The sequence below is a fragment of the Microtus oregoni genome, unplaced genomic scaffold (assembly GCF_018167655.1).
Source record: "Microtus oregoni isolate MIOR12 unplaced genomic scaffold, Mior012 000050F_005, whole genome shotgun sequence".
Lineage (NCBI taxonomy): Eukaryota > Metazoa > Chordata > Mammalia > Rodentia > Cricetidae > Microtus > Microtus oregoni.
This window is the reverse complement of record NW_024543229.1, coordinates 823,454-846,298: the sequence shown is the minus strand read 5'-3', so window position 1 is coordinate 846,298 and position 22,845 is coordinate 823,454. Positions and strand designations below refer to the sequence as shown.

General features: G+C 40.0%; 1 protein-coding gene across 1 annotated transcript in view; it reads left to right on the top strand.

Moving 5' to 3' along the window:
- Positions 1-15,892, top strand: part of LOC121436883 (retinal guanylyl cyclase 2) — an 82,292-nt gene extending 66,400 nt beyond the window's left edge. Inside the window, exons 14-18 of the mRNA XM_041636786.1 lie at positions 2,253-2,427; positions 6,617-6,715; positions 10,365-10,459; positions 15,620-15,708; positions 15,805-15,892. Coding sequence (XP_041492720.1) covers positions 2,253-2,427; positions 6,617-6,715; positions 10,365-10,459; positions 15,620-15,708; positions 15,805-15,892 — 546 coding nt within the window. The remainder of the gene's footprint in view (positions 1-2,252; positions 2,428-6,616; positions 6,716-10,364; positions 10,460-15,619; positions 15,709-15,804) is intronic.
- Positions 15,893-22,845: the final 6,953 nt, after the last annotated feature.

Below are 22,845 nucleotides of genomic sequence, written 5' to 3'. Positions count from 1 at the left end.
GGTAGCCTCAAATGGTCCAACTCTCAAATCACATACTTGGCAGTGTATTTATCTCAGATTAGACTGATAGAGACCCTTACGGGCTAAAATATGCTATCTAAATAGGGTTCAGAAATAAGCATCATACCTGTCAATCAGCAGGAGCTTCAAACCAATCAAGAAATGCACATGGAAACCACTGTGGAGGAAAAAAAAAATCTATGGAATCAGACTACCTGTCTTAACTTGTTGAACTCAAGAAGCCTGAAGAGAAAAACAAATCACTAAAAGCTAATTCAGTTGAAACTAAAATCAAAGATGATTCAGCATGGGCAGTAACACAACCACTAGTTCAATCAATCCAGCTGATTCTGCTCAGACAATCATTGGGGGTCCTGGGGATGAGGCCATTAGCTGTTCTAATACTTCTTGGCTGCAATATGGAGTTAGTGTTTTTTTTTTTTTTTAAGATGGAACAGGACTGTCTGAATCCAAAACTGGAATCTAAATTTTCAAGCCTGTTTATTTAAAACAAAAGATTGCAAAGAAAATAAAAATTGAACCATCAGTGAGTAACCAAAGCTGTATGCCTTTCCATTTTCCTTACCTATGGAATTGGCGTCACCTCCCTTGGCCCTTGGTAATCTGGAATGGATGTGAGAAGTCTGCTGCAGAAGTTGGTGATTTGTTTTCGCTTTTGCTTCTTCCACTGCCCCATTTCAACCAGATCCTTTCCTGTGCTTTTGCTTCCTTGAAGTGCCCTTTGACGGATAGATCCCATAATTCCTCATAGCCATCTACACTCCAGTGCTCGCCTGAGCCAGGCTTTGTGTTCTTCTAATGTCCTCATCTATATCCCTGAGGTCTCTGGGCTAACAACTTATCAAAGCTAAATGGTCAGCTACCATGCTCTGATAATGGCCAGCCACTAACTCACTGCACCCAAATGACATTTGCATTGTAACTCTTCTTTTGTGAAAGATGTCATGACTATCTGACTGCAGAGATTATCCCTCCAAACCATACCAATGCTGGGAGACTGAGGGGAAGCACGTTGAAGCAAAAGTCCCATGGGGTCAAAGGTCTATTATTATTGATTTAAATTTAGAAAGTCATTATGTGAGCCCTGTTGCTGAATCCTAAACCTCATTTTATGGAACTGAATAATAACCATAGTCCTAAGACTGGCTTTAAGACGTGCTTTTTGTTATCGTTGTTAGAGGTGGTCATAATGGTAGCAGTAGCAATAGCTTACATTTAATATATGTTATCATCCACCTGCTCAGCTTTAAGTGTTTTGATGTACATTAAATTATTTAGTCCTAAGAATTCTATGAGGACTGACATTATCTTATTTTAAAGATAAGCACACTGGATAGAGGAAGTCCCTGAATTGTAAGTGGTGACTCTGAGACTCTCTATGCATGGCAGTATGTCTTCAGAATTGCATTGCTTTTTAGCTATAATCTCATATATAGTAGGCTATCCAGACTCTTGCATTTCATTGAAGTCCGTCCAGTTTGCTTGTGACTTGAATTTTTCTGAAAAGCTTCCATGTACGAGTTAACTCAGAGTGAGCACACTCTGTGGGGAAGATGAGGAGCAGAGACTCGTCTTTACTTCCAAGTGTCGAGCCCTGGTTCTTTTTTAAAAAATTTAAAATGTTATTAATTAACCTCTGGTTCTTGCAGAATAGTCAAAGGCCAGAATTATCGCCCCCTCGAAGATATAGCATAGGAGAGAAGGAGGTGATTGGTGGGGAAAGACCTAGTTCTCATACCCAAAAGATTTATGACACTGATGATCATATTAGCAAGGCAAGTCAGGGGGACAGACTCTTTTTGTCCCTTTTCCCTTTCCCTGTACTTTCCCAAGGCTGCCCATTTATCTAAAATTCACTAGAGAAGGGCTTTCTCTCTGACAGTATCTTGGGTACATTTTCCCCAACTAATTTGCCAGGAACATCTTAGGGGTAGTTCTATTTTCTCATCATACAGAAATTTCCAGAAGCTTGGTACTTTTGTAGAGTCATTCAATAGCCTTTGAAGAAGCTATACTTCAGAATCTCTGGTTGTGAGGCGTATGCATCAGTATTTTAAAAAAAGCTCCTTAAATGATTCTGATGTACATTTAGGCTTGTCAATGATTGACAGCCCCGAGCTTCCTTCTTCACTTTATATATGTGGCTTCCACATACTCTTGAAACCCTGTGTATGTGGGAAAGAACATGAACAGGTTACGTGTCTGTTAATCCTACTTTTTATAATTTCTAGGTAGAGACCATTGGAGATGCCTACATGGTGGCCTCGGGCCTCCCAAAGAGGAATGGCAGTAGACATGCTGCTGAGATTGCCAACATGTCTCTGGATATCTTGAGCTCTGTGGGGACCTTTAAGATGCGACACATGCCAGAAGTGCCAGTCAGAATTCGAATAGGTCTGCACTCAGGTAATGGAAGCTAGCCAAAGCAAGAGAAATCATTTCCATGCACCTCATAGATGACTTAGCCGAGGAAGGAGAATTATGTAGATGTCCCCTGATTCTGGACAGCTGCATTAGCCTGGTATCCAGAAGTGCTTCATTACTTTCTGCCTAGCCGGTTTCTCTTCTCTCTTCCACCTATAACACTGCTGTGGACAGCAGCCCATGTTCCACACCATAGATGCTGCAGTCTGTCCTTCTCATTTCTCACCACCATGACTATGTCTGCTATGCTACAAGATCACCAAGTATTTGTGATATTTAGGATAATGTAATCAATGATTCAAAAGTATTTTTCTCCTGGACTCATCCCCTCTCAAATAAAGCCCCTCCCCTTATATCTTTTCCTCTTAACTACTACATATATGCTGGTGACTGTAGATGATTTATGTATCTATTTTATAACCACATTTTTAGAACTTCAAATATTATTATATTACTTCCTTTTAACACCACAGCTCCAGGACAGTCTTTTCTCTTAAGCTTCACCTATGTGTGTCACGCTTCCTAACGACATTTCCACCTGAGCATTTCACTTTGTTCTCAGACTTAACATGTCTTCTTCCCATACACATGTCCTTCCACCGTGTTTTATATTTCATTTAGTGTTACTGCCAACGACCCGATTATCATCTTAGATGCCATCCTGGACTCCTTTCTCCCTCTGACCTTCAGTATTCAACCAACTTCTATTTATTCTACTTGACTGTGTGTGTGTGTTTATGCCACAGTGCTTGTGTGAAGGTCAGAGGACAATTTACAGTACTTGCTTCTCTCCTTCTATCATGTTGGTCCTGGAACTCAAACTCAGGTTGTCAAGCTTGGTGGCAACTGCCTTTCTCTTCTGAAATATCTTACCAGCCCCAACTGCTAGTTTTTAAACTTTTTGTCCTTTTAAACATTCCTTGAGGGGCTGGAGAGATGGCTCAGAGGTTAAGAGCATTGTCTGTTCTTCCAAAGGTCCTGAGTTCAATTCCCAGCAACCACATGGTGGCTCACAACCATCTGTAATGGGGTCTGGTGCCCTCTTCTGTCCTGCAGGCATACACACAGACAGAATATTGTATACATAATAAATAAATATTAAAAAAAAACATTCCTTGAGTCTGTGTTGTGCCCTTTTGACAATCACTACTCAAGTCTAGGCCACCAGCATCTCCTTCCTGGATCAATCCTTGTAATAACATCATTTTGCTTCCATGCTTGCCTCTCTCTATTCATCCTTCCCATAACTATCAGCATAATCCACATTGTCTTGTTTGCACTTCTGTTACAAGGGGCCACTCGTTGGTCCTGGCCGCCCAAAATGGAAATAATCACACAGAATTTGTATTAATTAAAACACGGCTTGGTCCATTAGCTCTAGCTTCTTACTGGTTAACTCTTATATTAATTTAACCCATTTCTAGTAATCTGTATATCGCCATGTGGCAGTGGCTTACCCTCAAAGATTCAGCATGTTTGTCTTTGGCTGCTCTGTGGTGTCTCTCTGACTCTGCCTTTCTCCCAGCATTCAGTCCAGTCCTCCCCACCTATCTAAGTTCTGCCTTATCAACAGGCCAAGGCATTTTCTTTATTCATTAATGGAAATCACAGCACATAGAGGGGACTGCCACATCACACTTTCACTAGACTTCAAATTCTTTGGCAGCAGGAACCATACTTAGCCATATTTTTGCATCAAATATAGCAGCTGCTCACTCTTTCTCCAAAGAAAATCCACTGCTCTCATTTGTGCTCCAGTGTCATGTCTGCAGTGTCCCAAGTGTCCCTCAGTTTGGGTACTTTCTAATTATTTCAAATAGAACATATTTAAAATTTCAGACTGTCTTTTCCAGTGAATGAACATAAATTTAGAGCCCCATGCCAATTAGTCATGGCTATCAATCAGACAGCTACCAAGTCTGCCGGTTCTCTTTTCCTAATGCCTATCTATTTGGTGCCCACTTTGGCTGCTGACTTTGCACCATACCTCCTTTCCAATGCCTTCTGTTCATTTTTTGTGACACCAAATGCCCAATAGCTTTTCTATAGGGTCATCCACTCCTGCTTCAATGAATCCAATACACTGACCAGAGAAGAAAAAAAGACAAAGAATATTTTTTATATAACCTTTGCTCAAAATTCTCTAGTGGGCCAAGGACTATATTTTTGTACAACCTATTTAACCTTTACTTATCTATAGTTTCTCCCTGGGGGCCTAAATTGGTAGAATGTTTTCTCTAAGAGCTTCCCCAAAGTCCATGCATGCTGAAATCCCAACCACAAGCCTTTGATTTATGTCTTTTTTTCCCTGTAACTGAATCCTAGTCACCTTCCAAGAGGCTGGGAAAGCCTTGCCTGCAGAAACCCTCTTTCATATAACACCTCACTTTCTTTTTTTTTCATGTAAAACAATTATTTCCTCATTTTATTTGGTACCAGGGGATATAGCTATTACCTAGATAATCAATTGGAAAAATACTGAATTGGGCAAGGAATGGGAATTGGTACAAGTATATAATTTTTACATACAAATTGTGAAGTTCTTCTAAAGGTGTCATGAAAACTAAAAGAAGGAGTAAGCAAGTGTAGTGTAAACAAAAATTATATCAGCACATAATCCCTGCTTAAGGCTATAATTTCATGGCCGATATTACCTCTTATATAGTTCTTATTCATTTTCAACTTACTACGTGGACTTTATAGTAGACATTTTAAAACATAGACATTTTTAGTGAGTAGGTTTTCAAGCCTTTATGTCTCAAGATAATTCCAAGTATTAAGTATAAAAATAAAGTCATTAATTCAATACACCCATCATCTTTCATATAACAAATATTATTAACAGAATTTTATAGAAAAAGTCTTCCCAGGGGATGGGTCTATCTTTATCTATATCTATCTATATCTGTCTATCTAAATGATGGAGAAAGAGAGGTACACACACACACACACACACACACACACACACACACACTGATGTTATAAATACATATTCAAAATTTGAAGCCTGGTTTTGTGACTGCTATTTTGAACTCTTGAGTACGAAAATAAGCACTGTCTATATTCTTTTTTTTTTTTTATAGTTCCAATGTGAGGATCCTAGCTTATTCCCTCAAAATTAAAAAAAAAGTCACTTTTGAACACCTCACTTTCTAAAACGCTTCAGTTCTCTTTGTACAGTTTGCTTGGCCTCAGCCACATTGCTTGAATGTTTCCTGCTTGGTAGTCTCTTCTCTTCATTCAGATGTGAATATCTGTTATAATTTAGATAGCACATTATTTGTTTTTGACTCCCATAGTGCCTCCCAGGGTACCCAAATTGATGCTACTGAAAAAGAAAGAAGTAAATTAAAATGAAAAAATATAGTTTTAGTTCTGATTTGCTCTTATTCACAGCAGAAAGAATCTTTAGAAACAAAACAATGCCTTTAACTTAGGAAACAGCAAAAAATATAATGCTGAAAATTTTAAACATAGAAAAAACAAAAATCAGAAAGCTAAGAATGGGAACTTTCAATAGACTGTTGAGCTCATTTTTCTGTCTGCCTGCTGAAGTATTTTTTTTTTCTTCAGTTATCTTGAACATGTAACACGGCCATTTTTGTAAGAACAAAAATTCCTGCAAGGACAAATGGGAAATAATTTTAGATTATCTCTGCACACTGCTCTTCCACACTCCTACCACAGATAATGGAAAGTCACTTCCACTTGTTTACACATTTTCTGATTGTCGGAGCAATAATTCTCTTTGTAGACACAGTTGGGAGATAGATTAAAAGATTCTTCCAACCTTAAGGCATAAGAAACAGTTATATCCACTCCTTCCCCACACCACAACAAACCCGTTTGAATCCTGGGTTCTTCCTCAGGCTTTTCTGGTTTGATTCTGATGTTTATTTTGCATTGTTGACAGATTTTGCATTTTGAGTGAACCTGTTGCTAGAATAGAGGTGTAAATCAGAAAAGTAGTTGTGTCCAGAGCATGGCAAATTTGCCTTCTTGTAGACCAGCATTTATTATTCAATCACCAGTCTTCCTTTAGATTTCTAGATCAGTTTGATGGCAATTTTGGTTCTTCTGTGAAGCCACCCCTGTCCTGCTTGCACGTCTCTTCTAGTAGCACCGAGTACACACCTATTGACTCCAGTCCCACTCTCCTGCTGTTTAATAGGGCCTGTTGTTGCTGGAGTGGTGGGCCTCACCATGCCCAGATACTGCTTGTTTGGAGACACTGTGAACACAGCTTCTCGGATGGAATCCACAGGGCTACGTGAGTATCTGTAGATGAATGGATGGAGTGGGGCCATCTCATGATTGGGAAAGTGATTCTGCAAGAGGGGGAGGAAGAAAATGGGATACTCAGTATTATTATGTTTTGGAGAAAAGTGAAAGATAATTCAAGACGATTAAGACTTATCACACATTTCTCTGGTCTCTAACAGCAAGCCAGTAGGGGGTGATGTTGGACTGAACATGTACCTATCCTGTTATAGAAATAAAGCTGTAGCTAAGTGATACTGAAACAGCCAGTCAATTTGATCAAAACAACTAAAAAAAATGTCTTTGGGCAAAAGAAAGAATTGGCCAGCCTGGTAGGTGGGAAGGAGCCCTGTAGAGAAAAGAACTAGGTAAGAGACTTGACATTTTCAGTGTTCAACTAGTTTGTGAAGGCACATGAGCCAGCTGCCTCCCAGCTGGTGGATGCTGCTTGTTGCTTTAGTCCAATTTTTCAACTAGTTAGGACCCCAGGAGTCCCTGGCTTTATCAAATAAGCCTGCAGAACTCAGCTAGTAATAATCTTTCAATCTAAGGAGCTTGGAATTCCAAAATAATTAATTCCAACTTGCCTACACATAAAACCCTTACTTCCTTCAAAGTGGTCAAAGTAGCAAAAATTCTGCTTCTTCTTTTCCTTGCAAATAAAACTGTATAAATGGTTCTGCCATTGGTGGTTATGGACAAGATGCTTTATTGGTTTCTTGGTTACTCACCACCTCTACTGAGGTACATCAGAACCACAATGTGCCTTTTTATTTATACCATGGTTAAGCAAAGCAAATGCTATCATAAGGAAAACATACAGAACACCATTAAACCCTACATACAGATTCCATGGATTATTTTTTTAGGTGAAAGAAAGAAATCATTTAAACCATCAGCAGCCCTGGCCACTGCTAAGCAAGCTCTTTCTCAAATTCAGCAACACATACTGAAACTAGTCCCCCATGATATGGGGGCATGTAGCACAGCAGGTGGTGCCCTGTGTGACCCCACTCCACATCACTCATGTACAGCAGAAGCGGGTTTCTACAATGGGTCCAGTCTTAGCCCATCTAGCCTGTGCAGTCGTGATTAAGGGGGCAGCACAGAACTTACAGAGTGCTTGCGGCATAAATTTCCTGGCATCTGGGAAAGTCTTTAAAACCCCACTGATATGGCAGAAGTCATGGAGATAGTCATCCGGGAGCTGCTGGGTGAATATGACTTTGCATATGACTTTGTGCTTGAAGTGCAACCCAAGATGGAGTGAAAATGAGCATGGAACTGCAATGCAGATTTGGCACAATGCTTAGCACTGATGTAAGCTCGGAGAAGGCTGAAGTCATATTCTGGTACCCTCTAGGGAAAACGCCACACACTTCACTTTGGAAATAGGGAGCTGAGAAGAAAAATTAAATTCTGAGCTTTAGGTAGCATCTTGTCTGGTCGTCAGGCATGAAGAGAAAATGGATGCACCGAATCATCCACAGTAAGTGTTTTTTAAGCCCTGGCTCTGCAAGAAAGGCATTGTGTAGGACACAAAGCATGCTCGTGTGATCTCTGTGCTCCTGAACCTGGGGAGTGTGCTTTTCTAAAGTCTATGAACCGAATATGTCAGTACGCTCCGTCACTGAGTGAAGGTCTGATAAGAGAGAAACTCTGACCTCATATTGGATGTGACACTAGGGAGTGTAACAAACTTCTTAATGAAGAAATCAATTTCATCAGTATCTCCTTCACATCCAGTTAAATACACTGGGAGTTTTGAATGGGAATGATTAGGGACTTAAGAGTGGTCCTCCTTATCACATAGCTAGTTAGTGATTAAAATCAACTGCCTTTTGAGCTATATTGTAGGCTCACCCTACTTCAAGATTTCCTGAAGATCAGATGCTAGTGGGATGGCACATAGTGGAATGAAGACACTAGTCAGGGACATGGCTTTTAGAAACAGAATAGCCTTTTCTGAGCGGAGGCTTTGCAGGAATGTGATTCAGTGAGAAAGACAAACGGGGACTGAGCTGTTAAGAAAAGAGATGAATATACATGCTAAAAGGTTCTTGTTCTTTTCAGCCATGCCTTCCTAGTCAGATCATAACCAGCCTCTAGATGGGTTGCTTCTGCGAGTATATATGAGAGCAGATCTTGGACTTTTGCTTAAGACTCAGTCTCAGCAAGGTGTCAGGTCATATAGTAACAGTGTCAGGAAGCTGAGGGACCTTGTCTCAGGGGGCAAGTAAGTGGTTGGTCTTCAGTAAAGAATTACAATTTGTTTTCTATTTCCATCCATTTGTATGCAAAATTCAAGAATGAGTGAGGTAAGCCAGACACAAAAAGAGGAACATGGGATGTACTCACTCATATTTGGTTTCTAGCCATAAACCAAGGACATTGAGCCTATAATTAGTGATCCTAGAGAAGCTAAATAAGGAGAACCCAAAGAAAAACATATAGGCATCCTCCTGAATATTAACCTTCAGCAAGCGATGAAAGGAGACAGAGACAGAGACCCACATTGGAGCACAGGACTGAATTCTCAAGGTCCAAATCAGGAGCAGAAGGAGAGAGAGCACAAGCAAGGAACTCAGGACCGTGAGGGGTGCACCCACACACTGAGACAATGGGGTGTTCTACTGGGAACTCACCAAGACCAGCTGGCCTGGGTCTGGAAAAGCCTGGGATAAAACCGGACTCTCTGAACATAGCGGACAATGTGGACTACTGAGAACTCAAGAACAATGGCAATGGGTTTCTGATCCTACTGCACGTACTGGCTTTGTGGGAGCCTAGGCAGTTTGGATGCTCAACTTACTAGACCTGGATGGAGGTGGGGGGTTCCTTGGACTTCCCACAGGACAGGGAACCCTGATTGCTTTTCGGGCGGAGGGGGGGGACTTAATTGGGGGAGGGGGAGGGAAATGGGAGGCGGTGGCTGGGAAGAGACAGAAATCTTTAATAAATAAATAAATTTAAAAAAAAATAAAAAAAGAATTACAATTTGATCCTAGATCAATATTTAAAGATCCAGTTCCCTAATGTAAGACTAGGAAAGACTATGGTCATGCACGTTTACATCTGAAAGCACCGACAACCCATGAAAAAAAAGTTGGGGATGTCTGATGCCCACAAGATATTGAAGGACATAAGTCTTGGGCTATTTCTCACTGGTGTTTTAAATATGATAATACTGAGAGATGGCTGCAAGTGTACCTGTTTTGGAAGTGACACCTTTGATCTAAAGGAGGATTATATAGGTCTGAATAATTCAGCCTTAATAAAAGCCAGTGCAACAAGCTCCTGAAGTCACATTTCCCTCAGAGGAAGTTACATTGCAGCTGAGAGCACAGTGCTGCTTTCTCCATCTCAACCTTTGGGTCAAATTGACCCCTTGCTGTTGCATGACCTGACCTTTCATCTGAGATATTGTCTAGGAGGTTAATAGGTGCTATTGCTAATGCCTTCTTTGAGCCCGATGAGGTCATCACTCCTCCTTTTACTCAAGTAGGACTAAAGCTCTCTCTCTCTCTCTCTCTTTCTATCTCTCAACTTTTCTGAGAGCTTTTTATTTTCTAAAGTGGGGACATTTATTACATTGCTAATGTCTCATTGATTTTACCGGTGAGAAGGGAGCCAAAGTGATGTTCCTCCTTCTTTTACAGCATACCGAATCCATGTCAGCCTCAGCACAGTAACAATTCTTCAAACTCTGAGTGAAGGCTATGAAGTAGAGCTTCGTGGAAGGACAGAGCTCAAGGTATAATGACCTTTTGTTTGGGGAACCAAACCACTTGGACACACCTGTGTCTCGAGTGGTCACGGTCTGTTGACAACGCTCACCCAGGAATCTGGGACACGGAGCTGCAGCTTGGGCAGACTCTCAAGTTCCATTTGAGGGTCTCTTGTGCTTCATTGGTTTTCTTTTGGAACAATTAACCTTTAACTGGGTGTGGGAGAATTGAAAATCTTTCTGTTTTTTTTTTTTCAGACTGTAAGTTCTATCTCTTCTAAAAGATCTGTCCAGAATTTGATTTACTAATGGGTTATGCTATTATTTTGATAGTCTAACTTCCATTTTATTTACTCTTCGTTACTGCTGATCATAGTCATAGTATTGATGAATTTATATTTTCTTTTAGTGCACTCAGTGTCCACCATTTCTGACTTTTAAGTCACATCAATGAATGACCCATTATATACACAGGTATTTCTTCAAGATCAGGGGCACTGGAAAGGTAGGGGATAAGGACAGAGTCTGTTTCTATGAAAGGCAAACATTTAGTAGCATATTTCCTTTCTGTTGAGGTTATTATTTGAACTGGAATTTGGCAATAAAATAATTCAATCTCCCTTTTGGAATTTCCATTGAATTTTTCTCCTCTCTTTCTCGTCACATGGATCTAAATGTAGGAGATTCCAGTGTTCTGATTTGATAATCTAACTTGCTCATTTCAGAAAAGGAATCAAGACCTGGAAAGGTGAAGGCTTTTGATGGGGTCACATAGTCATTTGCCTTCAGAATCAGGCCAAATCTCAATAAGCCTGATTTGCTCCCATAACACCATGTTATATGAAGATGATGTTTAAGTGATTGTTCGTGAGGAAAAGCAAAAGATGGGCAGTCAGAGTGGTGCATTTGTTTATCTCATTGGCATACTTTCCCTGAATGGTGGTAGTGATTTCCATCTAGTTAGATTTCTGAAGGCCTAAGTTTAGTTCATTACCCCTTTCCCTACCTCATGTTAGTTCAGCTCTTCCAATAGATATTTAATATCTTCTGGTAGTTGGGGTGACTCACTTATAAGGGGACAAAGGCTTTTCATCACTTCTGCAGAGAATTCACACAATGACATGATAGGGTAGGGTTATTACTTGGGCAGCAATTGGATGGCTCAAGGCTTTTGTGATTCTGTCATTTCCCAGCACTGAGGGACAAAGGCTGAAGCAGGTTCCTCATATTACTGCTACAGAAAGTTCAGAAAGTTCACCTAAAAGCTGAAGAGCTCTCACTTTTGAAAACCGAAAAAGAAAAAAAAAAAAACAAAAAAAAAACTGACTATAGTCCCATGGCCTTTTTTTTTTTTTTTTTTTTTTGGTTATTGCCGTACAGATTCTAGACAGGGGCAGTTGAATCTGTAGGACTTTCCAGTACATGAATGAGAAAGGAGGCTGAAATTCAAAGCAGCCTTTGCAACCTGAAGCTTCCCCTATCCCAGGGAATTTTGGAAGATATTCCTCACAAGTGTGAGGAAGAAGTTTTTTTATAAATGCCCCGCTGGGCCTTGTATTTTAGGGTGGCAGGAGCCTCATGAGGAAGAGACATCAAGAGGTCAGGGTTCAAAGTGAAGAGGAAAAAGTGACAGCTGAGGAAAGGAAGGAATATTGCAAAAAGGAATATTGGAAAGAAGAGAAGGCCCAAAGAGAAGGGAGAGCATAGGAAAGGCTTTTTGGTTCCCATTCATTCCCCCTCCCTCACCACGAGAGGCAGAAAATACACATTGTATAGCAGGACTTGGGCAAAGGGAGTTTTTGCTGTGTTAGAAACAGGTAATGCAAGCCTGCTCTGACTGTATCATATAGCTACTACACTTCAGGATGTCTTAATTCAAGATTTTCACCCCTCATCCACTCTGTTGTTGCAAGAAAAAGTCGCCTTAGTACTTGGGGGCAGAAAGACCACATGTGCTGGCCAACCAGTGGTGATTTCAAAGTTGGTGGCTACAGACATGGTCTCTTTCCAGCTGACTGATGCTTGAACTCCCTCCAGTACAGCTTCTTTGCTTGAGCTCCACCTTTGGATCCAGTAGCAATGTTCTTCCTTTACTTTATTTCCTTCAGTGAAGTGATTTTTTTCCTATGTGGCCTCCCTTAGTGGAATTCAGGCAGTGGCTTAGATTGGGCAAGAGAATAGAATATAATAATTACATTGCATATTCACGGTGATTGGGTATATAAAGAAAGAGACCAAAAATGAGGAAGCCGAGGTAGCTTAGGAAAGGAATCATTTACAGATGAGAAGCTTGACCTATCAGGAGAGCAACCCTAATGCCCACTTAACCCTGTGTTGCACTTATATCAGCACCAAGTTTACCAATACCTAACCTGCCAGTTCTGCTTCTCAAGTAGTTCCCTCCTGATGGCTCTATAAAACTCAAGGCCGTTTTTATCATCCTTTCCCTCAGCTGAGTTTACTTAGATCACTGTTTTCTTGACAAGTTTGGAGTTTGTTGCTGAAATTTTGTATATATTGCATCATATCAGTCCCATTTCTCAAAGTTTTTTTTTTATGTAAACTTACATTCTGAAAAGGTTCCCCTAAACTATTGTTCTCAGAAAATATGTGTTTTCAGTGTTAGGTGGATGCTTTCAGACTTTGTCTCTAATTTCTGGGATTAAGTGGTATTTGGTTCACTGGTATATAAACACTAGCACTGTTTTGTGATTTTTCTTTTCCAATTTCTTTTACTCCTTCTCTTAACCCATAACACACACACACACACTGGGCGGGGGTTGGGATGACTAAGAAATGAAAAGTTAATATTGTTAGGGTTATGAAGGTCTGTTCTATAATTATTGCATGATATCAGACAAGTAACCTATCTTCTCTGTGTTTCTGTTTATCTACATAGAGGTGTGTTCTTATCGAAGATTACCAGGAAGCCCATTAGTCTCACAACCTTTAAGATCCTAAGAGTTGACTTTTGGCCTCTAGATATGCCCTGTGACTTCAATATATTGGAGAAACAGGTAGTGTGAAGGGAAAGGAATTCATAATTTGCAGTCTGGTAGACTTGGATTCTAGTCTGTTATGTTTTCTTATTAATGAGCCATTTAACGTCATGGACTTCAGTGTTCCAATTGTAGAATGAGACTGATAATAAAAATATGTTCAAGAACTTTAAAAAGAATAAATAGGACAGGAGATGTCAAAGCATCTTAAAAGTATCATGCCAAAACAAGATGCTATTATTTGGCATACATGTGGGGGCGGGATGGGGTAGGGATCTTCTGGGACTTCCTAGGGATTGATATTGAGTGAGAGAGTTTGTGTCTGACTTTGGTTGTTGCCCTATTTGTTTTCTTTCTCTCCCTGTCTTCATAATAGTGCAAGTGGGTGTTTAAACAGGGAGCCAAGATTCCAAGAATCTGTTTGGATGAGCTCCCAAACCCCAGGAAACCCCTGGAGCACCTTTGCATACTCTTTGATTTGGAACCTTGCCTGAGTCTATAATCTTGCCTCCTATCAGCTTTTGCAAGTTTGGGCATTTCATAGTCACCCAGGACACACCCAAATCTCTTCATAGTCTTGACATTCACAAAGTTTCTCTGGAAATTAATGTGCTGTCCTGGCGGCCTGTAGATCTTAAGAGAGACAGTCAAATATGGCTAAGGGTTGGATCCTCAAGTTTTGAGTTCTCACACTATGAACCTTATGAAAATTCTAAGTGCTCAAAAGTTAGGAATTGCAGTTAAAGGAACTGTCTAATAATTTACTAAGCAATGTTATGTAACACATTTTACTAAGTACAGTGATGAAAGGGGAAATAGACAAGTAGTACCTAATGTTTTACAAAAAGTGGCCTGATAGTTCTTTTTGTTTGTTTTTTTATTTGTTTGTTAATTAATTTGTGAGATGCTTAAGGAGAGAGCCATTTTTTTATTCAAAACTATGGTATAGGAAGGATATATGAAATCAAAGAATGAGCGATAGGGCCTATTCTGGCCTTTATTTTCCTCTTGAGAAACAGTCCTGCTGTATGAAAGTCAGTTCCATGGTTGGCAGGTAATAGAACTTGGATTTTGTAGTATTCTTTTTCTACTTGCCTCTGGAGGGTTCGTTTGAACTAAATATTTGCAAACTTCTTGGAGACTATGTATATATGCTAATTTTCATATGCCTAATGCCATTATTATTAAGATAGGACTTTCAGTCTAAATAAACATTTTTTTCTTGTGAAGTGGAGGAAATGAGAAAACAGGCAAAAAGTATTTGAAAGAAAGAGGAGAGAGACGCACACTTAAGAGAAAGATTTTCTAGAAAAGTGGGGGAAAGAATAGAGGGAGGTGATTCAGGTTCTTTAGAGAGATAGTCTGGTGGTGATTAGCACGAATTTGTGATCTTCCTCTTCTAAGACCTGGGATTCATTTTTTTTTCAAGATAGAGTCTCACTATGTAGCCTTGGTTGTCCTGGAACTCACTCTACAGAACAGCTTGGCCTTGAACTCAGCCATCTGCCTGCCTCTGCCTCCTGAGTGCTGGGACTAAAGGCATGTGCCACCATCACCTGGTGACCTGTGAGTCTTGACAGCCAACCAACTTGCCTATAAATGGGGGCATCTTTAGGGTCTTACTCTACCAAGAGGAATCCTTTGTCATAAAAAAATATGCTGTGTAAATATAGAGTTCTCACAGCAATCAAGATGTCTTGGGTTTAAAAGCAAAGTTGGAAATAACATTTACTTTCTCTTCTGGGTTTTTCTACAAGTTGTTGGATTGTAGAGCATGGGGAACAGTAGACTCTGCATGCATATATGCTAGAAGGAAAAGTTAGTGGCTTGCTTAATGCCAAAAGATCAGGGCCAAAATAATAAACAGCACCTTCAGTTAACTATCCAGATGCTTGATTGCTTTGAAGTAAAAAGTCCACATGTTGCTGAAGATGGCACTGCCTAGTGGTGAGTACACAGAATATCTGAATGACAGCTTAATATGGTGCTCAATTTGAATCCGTAGCTTGTCATGCCTCAGGTACAAATGGTGAGGAGGCCATATAGAAAAATAGGTACAAGGAATGTTGCCACTGGGAGAATGGAGACTATTGTGGAGCTGAATTGAATGCTTGTACCCTACTGACGAAAGGATGTCTTTAGAAAAAATGGTTCTTATGTGCTTAAGGTTATCTGTATTTTCAATAAGGGCAAAGGCACAGAGGAGACCTTCTGGCTCATTGGGAAAAAAGGTTTCACAAAACCTCTTCCTATACCTCCTCCGGTGGGCAAAGATGGGTAAGTGGAATTCAGACTTAACCACATGGTCAGTTTTCCTATGCCCCAATTTGACATACTCTTTTTGTACTTAGCTCCGTGTCTGTTGTCCTGCAGGCAAGTGGGCCATGGCTTGCAACCAGCAGAGATTGCAGTATTCCAAAGAAGAAAAGCAGAAAGGCAGCTGGTGCAAAATAAGCCGTAAGGTAATGGCCAGTGGGAAAATGGCACAAAAGCTTGCTGGATTTCCCAAACTGGGGCTCCCTTTGGTATGTGTGCCACTCTCAGACCTTATTCGTTTGGCAGAAGGCAGAAGGTAATGCGGGTGGTGAACTTCCAAACTCCACTGAGTTGGACAAAAAAGTATCATGGAGATGCCCGTTACAGAGTGAGTGATATCTGAGGGGTATTGACTGCCGTGGCCTGAGAACCCTTTGACTTCTACATTGATCACATGTCTGAATGCTTACAACTACGACTTTTTTTTACAGTTATCAGGCAGGTGCACCTGTCTTTCATTGCTAAGTACCTGGGACATATGGTTAGTCACTGCAGGTCTGTAGAGACTTGCATCTATCTAAGTAATACAGAAATATCCTTGGTTTTGTGGGATACATTGACATGACTATATTGAAGGGGATACTTATGTCATTTCCTCTGGAGGCACCGCTTGATCTTTTCCTTGGGTAGAATTGCTAAGCAAATAAGATTGTCTGTCCATTGGCTTGGTCAGGATGCCTTGTTCCCTTTTCCTAAGATCAGATGGCTTTGTAGAAGCAATAGCAAAATAATTATGACCATATAATTTTATCTGAGGGACATACTGCTTTCTTATATTCCTTCCAGTGTCTTTTGTTTTACTGTTTCTCTGTGTGTGTTTATGCACTTGTGTACAGGTACACATGAACACTCGTGTGTGTGTGTGTGTGTGTGTGTGTGTGTGTGTGTGTGTGTGTGAACCAGTGGTTGATGGCTGATGTTGGCTGTCTTCTTCACTTTCTATTTTGTGACAGGGTCTCTCACTGAACCTGGAGCTTGCCAATCCAGCTGGACTTGATGGCCAGGAAGCACCAGGACATTTTCTGTCTCTGCTTTCCCAGTGTTGTGGTTACACGTGCATACTACTGCACCCAGCTTCTTACATGAGCAGCAGAGTCTTGAACTCAGATCCTTCTGCTTGAATGACTAATACTTAACTGACTGAGCCATGGCCTTCACTCCTTCTTTTCTGTAGATTGATTCCTTATTCTCCCTTCCATGGAAAGAAACTTTGGCTCTAAAGCTCATTTCCTTCTCCATGTATCTTTAGGAAGTCACAAAAGTCTACAGATATCAGAAGAGTCTAAGAAAACAGTGGAGTAGCTCCGTACACTCCTGGTCTCTTGCTTTCTAGTATGGCCCAGAATAATCACAATTATAACAAAATCTACAAAAGACACCCACATAACACCTATTCTCATGCCAGCTTCTGGACTTTGTCAGTTGTCTGTGAGTATTTCTGTCATAAGGAAACCACAGAGTATCTTCACTTTTGCAACAACCACAAGTATTACGTACTAGTCAAAACTGTACCGTTTCACAAGCAGCTGTTCTTGGCCTTCCAGTCCCACCTACTGATTCTCTGCCACCTGTGGTCTGGCTTTGTTCTTTCCTGCTGACCAACATAAGCAGATAAGCAGCTGGGACACGCAGTCATCCAATTCCGGAAACATTCTTTCCTATGACTAGGGAAACAAGGGTACCACCAGTCACAGATTCAGTCTTTCCCTCTCTCCCTTATTTTTTCTCTGGTTCCCCTTCCCTCCGGCTCCCCCCATGGCAGGACAGAGTTTGAAAGCTCTTGAAAAATTCCCCATCCCCCCAAAGAGTCCTGCAGACTTTGAAGGAACTGTAGAAGAACCCACCTATTCCTAAAAAGGCGCTGGACTTCGCAGCAGAACACAGTGCAGCTGACTTACCATCATTGCTGTGTACATGATGGTACTGCTCCAGCCTTAAACAGATGTAGCTTAGGCAGTATATAAAACTTACTCATCTGGACTTTTGGCAGCTAGCCAGGACTGTGGCTATATGAAACATGGAAACCATTGGTCGAGGGGGGATTCAGCCTCTGATCCTGGCTTCATTTGTATTTGTGCTTTAAATTATAACATTAATTGACCATTCTGATCTTGGTGGCCTGTGAAAATCACCAGAAGTCTCTAGAAAGAGCAGTACCCTTGACAAATTACAGAAAGCTTAACCTAAACCCAAGAATTCCCAAGTACCTCATTTATTTCTCATTAAATGCCCTGCATTAATGCCACCCAATGAGATCATTTACTCCAGAAGGTTTGCAAATTTCTGTGAATTCGCAGGCTGATTCTTATTGAAAGAGACCCAATGTACAAAAGACCCATAATATGTATGAATGTTCTGACCTGCTGCCAACTTCATTGGCACTACTGAGGGAGAACCAATTTTTATCAAGCCCTGTGAGGTTAGTCTGACACTGCAGAAAGAAAAGAGGGCACAGCTTTGAGAGGCTGACTACATGGGATGGCTGATAGGCAGGGTCACACTGTTCATCTAGTAGCTTTTATCTAGTGTCCCTAAATACTTGTGACTTGCCAAGTCTGCTTTTTTCACTTCCCCTCCCTACAATTCCTAAGTTCCACTAACTCTGGTGAATTTGAGACCGATAAGCTACTTCTTTTATCCATGGATGTGCCTTTTGCAGAATTTGAAGCAATTAATCGTCCATATCTATCCTAATGAATATGAACTGAACTATATGTTTAGGAGGCCCTGACAGTCCTGACAGGGAGAATTATGGAAGTCTGCTGTTGTGAAGAATGGAGTCACACAGGCAGGTTTAGGAGAACAGGAGTACAATGGATCCCTGGGAGATGGGTTAAATGATTACAAAGATGGGAAAATCAGTTTCTATTCCACCTTTTTAAAAACTTTTCCTTGAGGATACTTTAAAGAATGGGAGAAAGTCTTCCTAGCCTTCTGCTTTCAGAAGAAAAGTTAAGTTAGAGCTCCGTGTGGGCTAAATCAGCCTTTTCAGACTGACTAGAAATCTGATATATGTTCATATAAATATGAGCACAATCCCACAGTTTCTATTAAGGAAAGCCTTCCACGTTTCACATAGTCAAATTATTCATTAGCAAATTTAAACTACCTGTATATTTGTCTTCCTCCTTTGTCCAATATTTGTGAAAATTAAATCCTGTATTCATGCAAAACTGACCAAGGCAATGATGGTCATTCATTCAAGGATCCAGGAAAGTAGAAATTTATGGCTTGTTCATAGAATAGAGGTTGTATGTGGGTAGAATCAATATTAGTGAAAGCCCGTGGAAGGGGCTGGACAGAGAAAGTGTGCTTACTGTTTTTTCTTTCTCCTACCTAGATGGAAGAGCTCTGGCATCTGAATCTTCTCTTGACAAAGCAATGGAGAAGCTCATTCCAGATCAAGACATTGTTCTGCCTGAGCAAGATATTAGTGAATAACTATTCCTCAGTGGTTGTCAATCTCCAGGGATAAGTCAAGCCCAATCTCAATAGATGGGGTTTCCTGGGAAGGGACTTCGCCCATAAGCTTTGTTCATTACCAAGGTAGCACTGAAACCAAACCAAACACAACCAAAACAAAAAACCCACAATTATTTGAATGCAAGCTGAAGTGCATGTGAACATCCAGGAAGGGTCGAGAACCATATTTCAGCTTAATCATTCCAAAGCAGCAGGGTTGACTTGGATGAAGATAAGATCTCCATTTTCACAAAAAAAGTAGGGGACACTTTGTTTTCCTTTTAACTTCATTTGAATGTCTAGAAAGTTTTTTTTAATGGGTATAATTTATGGCTCTGATACTATGATATTAGATCCAGGGAAATATGAGATTAGATCCAGGAAAAGGGTCCTCCATCCAACGTCCAGCTTATTCCTGTCCCACTGTGGCCTTAGTTGACTGGAATGTATAGAGAATGGAGGGGAGAAAAAGAGTCTGGATAACTGTGTTATTTGGATAACAGAAAGCTAAGAAGAAATTTCTCTTCTTACTGCTTATTGTTCAAAATCTTTCCCAAATTGTTACTGTCTCTTTTCTTATGTAAGTAAAGAGAATCTAGATAATACAATTGAATTGTCCTTGGTAGGTAAGGATCTTTCTGGGCCTCAGGGACATACAGTGAACATGACAGAATAAATGTAAGAGACACTGTCAGGATAAAAGATAATAGAAGTCAGAGAAGCAAGTGAACAATTTCCTTGAGGTTTTATACTTCTCTTCTCTTCAGACTATTCTGTCTTCAGTCCCTTATCCTTGTCCCTAAAAGTGAGCCCTTTCAATATTTGTTTTTACTTATAATTTTAGTTTTCCAGGTTGTATTTTCAAGAGGTTGTTGGCAGTGGCTTGCCATAGTCACATGGACTAAAGCAGCAAGGCTTAAGAAACAGGCATGTTTGAAGTGGTTAAGCAAGCTTTCTTCCCCATTATTATGAAAATAATCTCTTTATTAAAACCTAACCCAAACATGTAAGCCAGTAAAGAAGTTAATTCTTCTGGAACAACCCCTTTAAAAGGAAGAAATGCCTAGGGTATAATTTGGTACCTTTCTCACTATTTAATTTTTCCATAATCAACTTACCCCGAATCTGAGTTTGGAGTCAAAAGCCTGCCCTAGCAGTTCTTTTGCCTTCGGTGCTGAATCCAAGTTCCCTGAATTGCTATCACAGTCTCGGGTGGTTTACTTACTGTGCCAGTGTTTTAGGACTCAGAATGGCTGACATGGGCCTAACTTTCTTTTTCCTTTTCTGAATGTTCTGGAGAAGGAGACATAAAATTGTCTTCTTCTATTTGTGTCAAGGACTTGGTCAAAAGTTGAGCTTTTAAGACTTTGTTTCTAGAGTGAGAAATGATTCCAAGCAGTGTTGCTCTTTCAGAAGAGGTAGCAAGGCTCCCTACTATGAAAATGGAAGGGTCATTGGGATGAAGGGATGGGGCTTAGTGCTAAGGTACAGTGTTCTATGGATCAGGATCATTCCATCATTCTCCAGTTCTGGGCTTCCCTATATGTAGGTCTTCAAAATAATTACTGTCTAGCCCAATGGTTCTCAATCTGTGGGTCACGGCTCACTGGGAGAGTCAAACAACCCTTTCACAGGGGTCACCTATCAGATATTTACATTATGATTCATAACAGTAGCAAAGAAAACTATTTTATGGTTGGGGGTCACAATAACATGAGGAACTGTACTAAAAGGTCACAACATTAGGAAGGTTGAGAATCACTGGTCTAGTTCAAATCTTCCATTGGGCAAAAGACCTAACGAGAGTGCTCCCTTGCTGTTTGCCTGACCCTATTCTCTACTTCCTTTCTTGCCCTTTAGCTGGTACCTCTCCTAGCCTATCAGTATTCTTATGATCACATATTCTTTTCTTTGATTTAATCATTAGTGATTTTTTATGTAAAGCTGTTCCAGGCATTCTTGGTTTCTTTTTCATGAATGCCTTCACCATTAAGAGATTTCTTCTATTTGCCTTAGTATTTGTTAATTACTTAAGAAGAAGAAACGTATTCCTCACTTTCATTTGATTGACTTTGTGAGGTATAGTCTGATTCCTATATACAAGGGATTATGTGTGTGTTCCTTGCTAGCACAGTGGCTGGGGTTGGTAGGGACCCAAATGATTTTTTTAAAGCAGTAGTTTTTAAGTGGCTTGCATTTCCTGTATGACATAAAATATTTAGAAAACTAAAGATTTTCCAATAGAGATTTAAATTTGTTTCATTTTAGCCATTATATATTCTTGTTTTCTTGTTATTTGTCTGTTTTCTCCAAATGGATTATTGCAAAAAGAAAGCAAAACACTAATGAAGTACAAGTTACGTTTTGTTTATTTGAAGTTTTATTGTACATTCTAAACATGATTTACTGAAATGGTCATTCATGGGGGATTATTTAGTTTTTTTTTCTTTTAGCTTTTTTTCTATAAATCTCAATAGCAGTATGTGTTCATTGTAGAAAACACAGAAAGCCACAAAGGAAATTAGAATTGTTCAAAATCACATTAGATCATTTATTCTATTTTGTAATTCCTGTTTGGGTTGGCTTAACAGATTATGACATGATATAATATCTTCTATCCAGTCTAAGTCAGTTTATTCTCAAACTAAATTCTTTTGATTTTGTTTTCTTGCCAGTAATGTTTCTAATATTTTTATGGTAGGCATTGAGTCTTGGAGACTGTGGACAGATTTTAGTGATCCATTTGTTCTTTATCTTACTTGGCATAGCAAAATAAAAGAAGATAACAGATGACTACCTACCTCCTCCAAGGTCTATCACTTGATTTACTGTATAAAGTTGCTCTATCAAGATGTATTGGCCTGAGGACTCCCATGACTGCCTTGCCTTAGGCTTATTATTATACAGACAACTTGATTAGCAAGAATCTCATCACATCCTTGTTCTCAATCCAAATGAAATCAACTTGCAAGGAGTAGGAAGTGGTAAATAGCCAATCAGCAATACTTTATATGCTAGGTGGTCACATCTATGTGATAATCAAGGAATAGAATATTACACAGTTGAAGCAAGTCAGTATTAATTAGCTGAAAGACCACAATGGTTTGACCATTTACTTTAACTTCTTCTTCAGACAAACTCGAGTGAGTGTTTACAAGAACATTTTCCCATATGGTTGCTTGTACAGATCATTAGAAATAATAGATTCTGGGGTGGGATGTAACTTAGATGGTAGAGTGCTGACCTAGCATGAATAGCCCTTGCTAGCTAGGTCCAACACCCAGTACTCCATAAGCCAGGTGTGGTGGTCCATGACTGTCATGCTAGCAATAAAGAGGTGGAGGCAAGCGTCAGAAGTTCAAGGTCATCATCAGCTACTTAGTGAGTTTGAGGCCAGCCTGTGATACACAAAAGCTGTATCAAGAATAATTTTGAAAGGAAGTAATAAAGACTGAAGAGATTGCTCAGAGGTTAATAGCATTGACTGTTCTTCCAGAAGTCCTGGATCCATTTCCCAGCAACTGCGTGTTGACTCATAAACCATCTTATAATGAGATCTGATGCCCCCTTATGGTGTGCAGGTGTACATGCAGACAAAACACTGCATATATAATAAATAAATCAATCTTATAAAAA